At 33.9% G+C, this 11,253-nt stretch overlaps 1 protein-coding gene across 13 annotated transcripts in view; it reads right to left on the bottom strand.

Annotated features, from left to right (window-relative positions):
- The window catches only part of RYR2 (ryanodine receptor 2), a 413,797-nt gene that overhangs the window by 207,850 nt on the left and 194,694 nt on the right, over positions 1–11,253 (bottom strand). For all 13 annotated transcript variants that reach the window (XR_014317119.1, XR_014317120.1, XM_082756062.1 and 10 more), the window contains 4 exons: positions 9,159–9,233; positions 7,641–7,797; positions 2,928–3,092; positions 907–1,028 (listed from right to left, as the gene is read on the bottom strand). Coding sequence is in view for 11 of the 13 variants with exons in the window: in XM_082756062.1 (XP_082612188.1) it covers positions 907–1,028; positions 2,928–3,092; positions 7,641–7,797; positions 9,159–9,233 (519 nt within the window). In the remaining 2 variants the exon portion in view is untranslated. The remainder of the gene's footprint in view (positions 1–906; positions 1,029–2,927; positions 3,093–7,640; positions 7,798–9,158; positions 9,234–11,253) is intronic.

Genomic DNA, 11,253 nt, shown 5'->3' with positions numbered 1-11,253 from the left:
TGGTTTCTTTAGGTCACCATGTCCCACACTGTCTTGTCTTTGAAAAATGAGTTCCTATGAAACGCTTATTATTAAATATATTCGTATCACATATTTTTTTTCTTAATGCCAACAACACTGATGAGTGTTGCATTTTTTCAATTACTCAAGTCACAAAACATTTGAGAATTAGCATTTTATTGATATTACTTATAAGTTTGGAGTAGGAAAATAAATGCAAATTTCATAGATCTTGCAGTATTCTGAGCAGGCTAAAACACAATAAAACAAAACATTCCACATTACCAAATATTAAAGAAACAAGTAGCATTAAGAGGAAATGAATAAGAAAAGTGTAAGAGGAGGGTAGAAACAAGGCATAACATCATAGATGTAAGAAAACTGGCTTGAGACTTTGAACTTCAGCATATGTGCCATGTATTGGTTTGCAGTTGCACAGTTATCTCATTCGTCCAGACAAAGTTACCAGGTTTTTTAAGATACAGTGCTTAGTTTTTGTTGTTGTTGTTGTTGTTGTTGTTTTGTTGTTGTTTTTGTTGTTGTTGTTGTTGTTTGTTTTATATATATATAGAACTATATTTCGAAAAGAAAGAGCTAAATGATTCACCGCGTGGCCTACAGGGAATTTTGGTGAGTATAATGTCCCCTTTGTGATTTGTTTCCATTTTCAGTATGTTTAAACATTTTAATCAAATTTAAACAATAAAGAAAAGAAATTGGACAATACTTCTTAAGATACTTCTTTTTCGGTAAAGAATTGTCATAAAGTTCAACTTGAGAAGTACTCATCTGTTTTGTTATGTTTTTCTGAAGATGTAACAGTGCTCTGTTGTATTACTAGTCACTCTGAATACACCAAAAGAGAAAAATAAGAAAAGGAATAAAAATAACATTTTAAAGGCGCACCTTATAAACCTGTTGAAAAGGAAGACTGTACTACGAATGACACGTGCTGTGCGGGATTCTTCATGCTGAGATCTGGACAATGTTAAACCATCATCCATGTGACCTTCATGGTGCATTATTGCCTGCAAAACAAAAATAAGAAGCCATCATGCAAAATTAAACTTGATTCACAAATAAGAAGTATGAAAATTCACACAGTAAGTCAGGGAAGGAAATGAAGAAGTCATATTAAAAATATGGGAGATTTAATTGAAAACAGATAATCTGTATTTTACTTCCTTATGTTCAAAGACACACTTGTACAGAGCCAGCAGGTCCAGAGCCACAATAATCCCAAAGCCACAGCTTCTGTTAACAATATACTTTATAAATATGTGTGTGCATGTGTTTATATATATATATATATTTGTACATATGCAAACATTTACATATACATAAATACATTCATATATATAAAAATCAAAAGACTAAAAGGGTTGGTTTGTGAGACTTTTTTGTTCACCTTAAAAACTCTTCTGTTACACAGAAGGAGATCCCTCAAGGACAGACAAGATATTAAAAAAAAAAAAAAAAAAAAGATGGCATTCTTTACTAGCCCAACAGTATTACTGTCATCAGTTCTGACTATGCCTCAAGTCAGAAACTAGAATTATTTTAAACAATAACTATATAAATTATTATTATAAATTATATGTATATAAAACAATGTATCCTAAATGTATATTATTTTTATATAAAATATTTAAAGAATACATAAATGTAGGTGTGTGTAGGTAGATTATACACACAAATTATATATATGTGTGTGTGTGTATGTATGTATATATATATATATATATATATAAAGTTATAAGGCATAAACTTCTAAGTATACTAGATCTTACTCCAGCTTTATGCTTCTGGCATGTAGAACAGTCATGGAAAATACTACACGGTGGATAAACACTACGTTATCTCTGGTAAGAATTGTAACGTCTCCTTATTTTATTTTCATAAAAGAATGCAAAAATATTTTTTTCCTTGCTGAGAAATTTTCTTGCAAAGTTTACAGAATCACAGAATTTTCCAGGTTGGAAGAGACCTCAAGATCATCGAGTCCAACCTCTGACCTAATGCTAACAATCCCCACTAAACCATATCCGTAAGCTCTACATCTAAACGTCTTTTAAAGACTTCCAGGGATGGTGACTCCACCACTTCCCTGGGCAGCCTGTTCCAGTGTCTAACAACCCTTTCAGTAAAGAAGTTCTTCCTAACATCCAACCTAAAACTCCCCTGGTGCAACTTTAGCCCATTCCCTGTCACCAGGCACGTGGGAGAACAGACCAACCCCCACCTCACTACAGCCTCCTTTAAGGTATCTGTAGAGAGCAATAAGGTCGCCCCTGAGCCTCCTTTTCTCCAGGCTGAACAAGCCCAGCTCCCTCAGCCGCTCCTCGTAGGACTTGTTCTCCAGGCCCCTCACCAGCTTTGTCACCCTTCTGTTGAACATTTACAATAAACACTAGGACTAACGCAGCTTCTGGAAGATGAGAGAATCTTTATCCTGCTTTATTATCTTAAGATAATACTAGTCTGCTTGATCATGGTTGGTATTTGGGACTTGAAACCAACACTGAGCATTCTACCACAGAAGGTAATACACTCAGAACATGAAAAGAGAAGACTTTAAATTAAATGTCCCCTCTTTCCAAACTGCAGCACACTGAAGAAAGAAACGTTAACATATAATACAGGCTATTACTTGTATTTTAGTTTTCCATTAACTGTGTCCAGATTTATCAGTTTGTGGGTTAATATCTATAGGCAAGTAGATATGTAGATGTTCAGCTTTCAGTTTGGGACTTAAGTGTATCACATGAATTTGGCTTTCAGTATGCAACTGAAAAGCCTTTACACTGAAACAAATAAATGCTTAAAATATTTTAAAACTAGAAATTAGCTGTTTCCTGTAGTTCTCTTCACTTTCCCTCTCTGCCTTATCAGACTGTGATTGAATGAAATGCTGTTTACAGTCTTACCTTGCGCTGCACAGAACCCATTCTTACAGACTTTGCATCAGCGGACTGGTACGTGAGCCACAAGCCAGTGTCTACATGTTGTATGAAGCATATTGAATCTCCGTATTTAATTTCAGGTGCTCCCATTCCATCCACCTCTTTTCTTGTCCCTATGTCCAACTTTTCCTAAATGAGGCCAAAAAATATGAGAACAATTACTGACATTAGTATTTGCATCAAATATTGAATACTCGGCAGTTTTCAAGTATAGGATCTATAAGAGTATGTAAGAGTTTTCTTCAGTGAAACAATTAAAAGTTAGTGGAAGTATAACATCTAGTTAAATATTTAGGGAAAAGATAGTGATACAGATCCCATTTGCATAAAAACATGGCTCATTATACTAGGAGAGTGTATTCATTTCACCTGCCTGGGAAAGAACTTTTATCTTAATTGACAGTCCATGTCATTACTGAGACATAAAGCTTACAAAACAGTAACAAATACATTGAATTCTCTAGCTGAATCAAGCACTAAACTCCAGCAGGTTTTTTTCCTCCTTTTCTCTTCTTTTCTTTTCTCTTTTTCCTTCGTACTGGGAAAGATGAACACCTCCCTGCAATTTATCTCCACCTGTCAAAGAAAGACTGTCTTTAGCCTGCCACTGTATATTAGCCTATTACTGCCTAACAATAGGTTCAGTATTTCCCAAGAAAATAAAACCATTTCACACTGGTCTGTTGACATGCTGTAAAAGAAGAATGTCATGCCCATGCATCAATACAACTGATGTCCTATAGAGACGGCAGGTATTTCAGAAGTATCTAGCTCTTACAAGAACAAACTGCTTTCCCACACACATCAGTTTATAAGACAAACATTCTATGCATCCAGGTTCATGACAGATCTCTTTAATCTCTCCCAGAGCATATGGCTCAACTTGATATAAATCTTGTCTGCCTGGACTAGTTGTAAAAACCACAGTTAAGTATGGACAAAAATGCATTGCAAAGGATTTATAGCATCTTCTTAACATTAAGAAGGGCGTTAACATAGCTATTTCCAAAACTTCTCAAGGGGTTTTGACCTTCACTGCAGGCTGGGTCTACCACCCATTCCTGAGGCTGTAACACCAGCTCCAGTTTAATCAAGAATCTTCTCCACTGAGTGTAACCAAAAACCTTGGTTAGTTCTGATTCACGTGATTGAGACATAAATGTAAAAACTACACACAATTCTTATGGGTGAAAGGGAATACATCATTATTATTGCAGTTGAAACTGAGACCACAGGAATAGTGCAGTTGCTGTTTCATTCACCCTTTCACATTTTCAACAGAGCAGAGACACTTACTGGTGCAGTAACTGCAGTATTCTGCTTCTTTAATTGCTCACCCATACCCAGACAAGAAGCTGCTTAATTTTAATTTTTAAAAAGAGTATTTACACCATACACATGTACCATGAAAAGCTGGGGATACAGTTGCACCATAAAATATGGCAGAGACTGGGCTTTTGAAATAAAAACATAAACTCTAATTTATCAAAGGAATTAAAAAAATATATATTAAATAAAGCGAAATAGTTTTCATAATAAATAGTTATCATGCTACAATTAGGAATGCATTTTGAAGAACTTAAAAGAAAAATAAGATAAATTAATATTCAGTTGGAACTGTTATTATAATTTTTCATAACTAAGCTCCCAGAGATATGTTCATCAATCCAGATTGTTAAACTGTTCTAGGATACATATGTTAATTTCACTATCTTGTAAACATCTCACCTCTGTAAATGCTTAAAGTCTTATTAAAATCCTGTTCATTGATAGATGGTAATAACTGATTTATTAGTAAATCTGATGCCAATTAGCAAGTTACTATGTGCTTCTATTTAATTACCAATTCATTATTTTGTTCACATTTTCTCCAAATGTTGTATTAAATTGTTTCAAGAGCAAGCACAAATAACCTTAACACGTAGCAAATAAAAGCAGCTGGAAACTGAAAAGCTACTTACAGTAGAACATTACACACAAATAATGATGTAGGAAAAAAAATATAGATTAGGTCCTGCTATCACAGGAGGGACAGCCTGATTTCAGGTCCAGTGTTTTGAATCATCTTCATAACCAGAAGGTAACGTGAGCCTGTGTGAAAGTGTTGTGTTTCTACACCTTAAGGTTATTATTTTTTCTAATGTCTTCTCCCAACCAACTTCTTAAGATGTGATGATGTGAATTCACAAATTATCTCATAAAACACTGTGAACATTATTAGGAATTCTTAATTTTTAAATAATATTCTGTACTTCCTTATATCTACTAAGTATAACAGAAATTGAAGGGGTTTGATATTGCAAAGTTCATTCCACATTAAATTTATTCATGTTAAAATTATTTAGAAAAGAAATTGCAGTGCCAAACAAAATCTCTATCGTTGCTTATATACATGTAAGTAGACTGACAACTCTGCATGTAAGGTTTAGAGCCATGAGTGAGCCCCTTCAGTCACATTCAGTTGAGCTCTTTCCTGCAAGATAAAGAGTACAGCCAGGAAAGGATATGGTAAAAGGGAGATTGAATGTAGGTGAGAAAATGGAAAGCTAGTGGATCGTGTAGGGACAGCAGGCATCAGAGGAATCTTTTGGGAGCCTCAAGTCATTCAGCTATTGTGGGGAGTGAACAGAAACCAGAAGTGCTTATATATGGGAAGATTTGAGTGGAGTGCTGGATTCATGCCAATAAACAGCAGATATTTGAGAAAGTACGTATTATGAATCCACCTAGTTATCTACTTTAAAAAAGTTCATCATTGAAAATCAGGATCTAAAAAAAAAAAGAAAAAAAAAGACTAAAATAACAATGTTATAATTCAATAATTGTATATTGGTATGGACATCACATGGTGCATGTTTCCAGCCCACTACACTCTTACATTAACCTGTCATTACAAAAGCACCTGCAATGTCCTTCCATAGGATATTTCTAAATAAAAGCTTCTGTTTTGTTTGCGGTCTAGTCCCATTCTCAGACCATCAACTTTTTATACACAAATAAAGATCAAAACCCTTCTTTCGTTACACTGAAACATAAAAAGAAGCAATTATTAGCAACAGTCTGCAAACTGCCTTAGTGATGCAAAGCAGTAAGAATACACTGGAAATGAACAGATTTATTGAACAATGTTCCAGATTTTCTCCAGAAGGACATGCTTGTTATAAACATAGTTTTTATTTCATGCATACAAGAATAAAGGCCAATTCCCCCATATTTTTGTAGGCTAAATGGGCAAAATCATTTTTACATGATTTTATCTTAATGTCAAACAAAATTATTCTATTAAGCCTAGCCTTAAATGTGTTATTTTGCTCAAATATTTCTCTACATGTATAATTCCTTTCAATTTCCAGAAAAGGATTCAAGTGATTAAGGCTTGTCCTTTCAATTTTATCTTTTGTCATCTGACCCAACCTATACCTTCTGTGGCACACTTTCAGGACTGACTGACATTCTAGCAGATCTCACTGACTGGAAAGAGCAAATTCATGACCGCTTTTTAAGCTGACATTAATGTATTTCCTATGAAATTTTTTACAAAGAAACAGGTGATGACATAAAAATACAAGCCACAGATTTTTTAAAAACATTATTTATCTCATTCAGCTGAAAAGATGGTGGAGAGGAAAAGTGGATTGTATATATAAATATTTTTCAATTAGGTAAAGTGCCTTATTTCAGTGCAAAGGTGATATTAAATTATTATTATTTTTTTTTTTTTAATCAAAGAAAGCTATCAGTATTTAGCAAATGCAAAAGAAATAAATCTACAGAACGTAATCACTGCAAACTTGAATCTGCAAAACAATTATATGTTTGGGGCAATAAATTGGAGAAATCTGTGGATATCGCATGCTCTGTAAAGACAGACAGAAGTAAAAAAAAAAAAAAAAAAAACAAACACAAACAAAAAAAACCCTCCAAATTTCAATTGCCTGAATGCTTAATTTAATTATCATATAATGATAATTATTAGAGGGCATTATTATCCCTCTAATTATGCCCCCTTAATGAGGGCATAAAACACCATTCGCTGAAAAAAAGGAAAATGAAAAAAGAGAAAAAAACTTAGCTCTTCAAAATATTCTTGTCTTCTGAGTGCTCTTTGTCTTGTGATATCTTTACGCTTTCACATTTCTTTATTTTGCTGAATTTAAAGAATTTTAACTTGTAAGAAGTTTCTGATATACTTATTTTTTAACTTCTACATCAGAATGTTGTGTTTTGGGTAGGAAAGAAAAAAAAAGAGAGAGAGAGATGTGTATGTGTGTGTTCACATATGTTACTTTGAGTACCTGGGAAAAGTATTCTGCTCTGGATATGGCATTACTGAAAACTTGAGCTTTCTGGTTCTCTCACACTTAATTTTTAAATGCAGCACTGGCAAACTACTGTGTTTAGTAAGTTTAGTAAGTCTCTTGCAAATAATACAGTTAAAAATAAGAGTAAATGTTGACAATTTACATTTCTTCTGAATCTTCAGATTTAGAGGGGATACATTGTCAGTATTTGCTCTGCAAACGTGAAAGCTCCTTTTCAACTGGCAATTGAAATGATCATCTTCTAGTTATTCTTCTGTCTTTCTTCTAGTTGTTAATTATACTCGGTTCTTTTTTTAATCAGTGAAAAGAGATTGGAATTATTACCAGTTATGATTATGCTTCACTGATTCCATACCTTGGAAGAACGAAAACAGAACGCCGTGGATTTTACATCTGCTTTCTCTTTATCTGTAAGAAGAAGACTCTTGTCATCCAGGAGACTTAAATATTTTCCTGTTGTTATATGCCTTAATCTGAATGGCTGTCCCCATCTTATGTGGCTGCCACTCCACCTAAGAAAGTTCAGAGGAAATGTTTTGGTTTTTTAGAACAAGATACAGAATTTAACTCTTGAGGAGGATATTCTAAAGCACATTATATTACTAAAAAGTCAGTAGAAGTGTAAAATTACACATATTGTCAAGTCATGAACCTCAACTACTGTATTGTGTCTGGAAAAAAAACATCAGTTCTCCATCTTTCATATCATGGGCCATTCTGAGGAGCTACCTTTTCTCTAGTCTGATTCAATTTGGACCTGTGGACCCTAAAAAAAATAAAATAATAAATGTACTGCAATTGAGCCATGTTCCTAGTTCATGTCTGTACAACAGGAAAAAGAACAATTTGTGTGCGCTTAGATGAAAAGCCTTCTGAGCAGCAAGTAGGTGGTCAAACCATTTCTGACTAATTATATTCCTTTTCTGCAACATGAGAATACACATTCCTGTCACTTTACAGGAAAGCAAGCCATGCTACATGATAGTATCTGGTGTTCCATGGTAAGCCATCCAGGAGGCAAGCATGAACAGAATCAATATTATATTTGCCTGTCATTTCAGGAAGGACTCGTCCTGATGGAAGGTTTCCTGTAGGGATATATGAATAGTCATGTGCCTGCAGTTTGTCAGTGAATGTATACAGCCATTTGAATACCGTACAAGAAAATACGTAGGTGATGGAGTGAGTGTTATTCTTGGGACTTGTTTTATATTATTTTTTTCTGGGAAGAAAGTTATGTTCTGGAAAGAAAGATTACTACTATCATTGCTTAGTCATTATGCCTGTTCCTCTCACAATTTCTCTCAGTCACGTGTGTTAAAATATTTATACACTTCAAAGGTTTTTATACAGTGCCTGTCAAACTGAAACACATGACAGTCTTAATAGAAACCTGCAATTTCTCAAATTCCCACATTCTTCTGGCACCACAGTTTACTAGGGAAGTTTTTGTTGTTGTTGTTGGTTGGTTGGTTGGTTGGCAGGTTGTTTTTTAAATTTTTAAACTTTTGCCTTGCAAGACATTCAAATGGCTTAAACAAGTTTGAGGTGGCACGTGTATATTATATAATTAGAAAGGTTTTTCTTTAGAATGTCATACACATGTATAAAACCAGAAAATCATGAGATCACCAATAGCTATGGCAACTTAAAATTTAAAAAAAAACAACATATGTACTGGAAAAGCTGCAATATAAACACATGCTTTCTATGGTAAGTTATTTTTTTGTTAAAATGATATACCACTTTTTGAGGAAGATTTAGTATTATCAATCCAGGTATACAGCTATCAATAGGATTTTGTAGAAACCCTGTTACTGTACTAAAAGCACCCTGTTGAACTGACTTCTTTTCTGAGGGAGGTTTTACTTACGCAACTCTTAGAGTCTCTAATCGCCAAAGAGAACGTGCATGAATTGAGACAGCACCACCTTCGTAATGGACAGTTCTGAAAACCAAGCAAAGACACATACTGAATGTTCAGCTTTGTTGTAAAAAAATCATTGTATTTGCTTTACAATTGAACTACATCTCTCATTTTAAGGCATCCAAGATAATTACTGCAATTGTCACATTCTCAAGTTTATCATATTCAAAATTAGCTCTTATCAATTAAGCCTTCAGACCTAGTTATTCAATTTTTATTTGAGTTGTCTTTGGCATCCATTATTGTGATACCTTTAAAAATGAGATTTATATGGTGTTCTCTTAGACATCTTTCTTACAGTAATTTTTTTTAAGGATGGAGATTGCAGGAAAAGACAAACAAACAAACAAAGATAATTACAATATTTATAGCTTCTAACAGAAAAAAAAATATCAAAAGATAAGGATTTGTGATCACTGTATACTGTTTACAAGAAAGGTAGCAATTTCTAAGAACTTCCACTGTGAAAATAACTATAAAATTTATTGCATTGAATTATGAAGAATCACCTGTTTGGTGTTGTATTTGATTTGATATCATAGCACCCAAGGTTTCACAAGCACAGTCTTCACACATCTCACAAGTTAACAGCTTCCTATTTCCAAATTTGATATATAACTACCCATCTAGTTCTTTGCATATATCCAGAAATGAGTGTTTTTTAAAAAACAGTGAACCTAAAAAAGTTTTTTTTTTTTTCCATTATTCTAAACATAGATATACAATACATAGTAGATCCGTTCAGATCCACAAAATAGATCACCAAAAGCACTGCATTAGGTAAATTGGCTTCTCTTTAGACCAAGCACTGAGGAGTCTTGTGGGTATTAAGTGCTGGCACTCCAAACTTAGACAGCCCTTCTTTGTACTGCTTCCTGCAGTACAAAGTACTTTTTGCAGTACCTTTATTGCTGCCCTAAACCACTGCCAGAATTTTAAAACCTAGGCCCTTACTTTGGGAAAATGAAAAAAGGATTCACGTATGCAAAGGAATGCTGTCACTATCTTTATCAGATCAAGCATGCAAGGAAACACTCGCAAGTGTATGGCCCAGTTTTACAAATCCTGGAATAGTTTAAGGATCAAGTAAACATTGTGATCTTCAACCAAGATGTGACACTGCCAAAAACAGACAGAGGCTTAACTTTAGAGAATATCAATGCTGAGATTTGGGGCATTTCCCATTGTTGGTTAGAAAGATTTTTCTTTTTAATAGTCAGGCACCTACTTAGGAACATAATAGGATTTAGCTTCCAAAGCCCTCCTGTAGATGTAATCCAGAGGCACTGATTGCTTAGTACAGAGGAAAAAAAAAAAAAAAAAAAAAAAAAAAAAAAAACAAACACTGAAAGACATCGTTCAAAACCAAAATAGTAAGTTAGAGTATACTCCTCTGTATAGTCAAAATACTAAATAAATATTCCTCACTACAGAATCATTCACACTCAATATTCATGAGTCATGCATAAATATAACCATTAGCATGTTCCGTGTGTGAAGAAAGAGTTCTAGGTGCATATATAAATATGTTCAAAGTCTTCCCCTGGATTTCATGGACAGTATTTTCTCCACTTATCTTAGTCATTTGCTGGAGTGGTTATCTGCTAATAGCAGCTGACAAGTATTAGCAAGCCTCTCTATTTCTTTCACAGAAGGGAACAAAACTCAAAGTCAATCTTATCTTTTGTTGAAATTGACCTTCACTAATACAGTAAAATGCAAATGATAATCTTGTATTCATCTGCTTCGTTATTCAGACACTCTCTTCTCTGCTGGCATTTGTTTAATTTTTTGTTCTACAACTAACAGACTGGGTTGGGTTTGTAAAATCAAAATAACTAGATCAGATATCATCCATTTTTTTATGATTACATTCTGGCTTACGTCTATATGCACCTCACTGACAAAAAAGCATTCAGAATTCTTGCACTCACGTAATACAGGATTTTACAATTCTATTCAGCAGTTTTCCAGTCATTAAATATACAAGAAACCAGGTATTATACTATCAAATTAATTTTAAAGCAAAGGCTTAAATTAA

The sequence above is a fragment of the Aythya marila genome, assembly GCF_965140915.1.
Source record: "Aythya marila genome assembly, chromosome: 3".
Classification (NCBI taxonomy): Eukaryota; Metazoa; Chordata; class Aves; order Anseriformes; family Anatidae; genus Aythya; species Aythya marila.
Note: the sequence above shows the minus strand (reverse complement) of the source record. Positions and strands in the feature narration are given on the sequence as shown.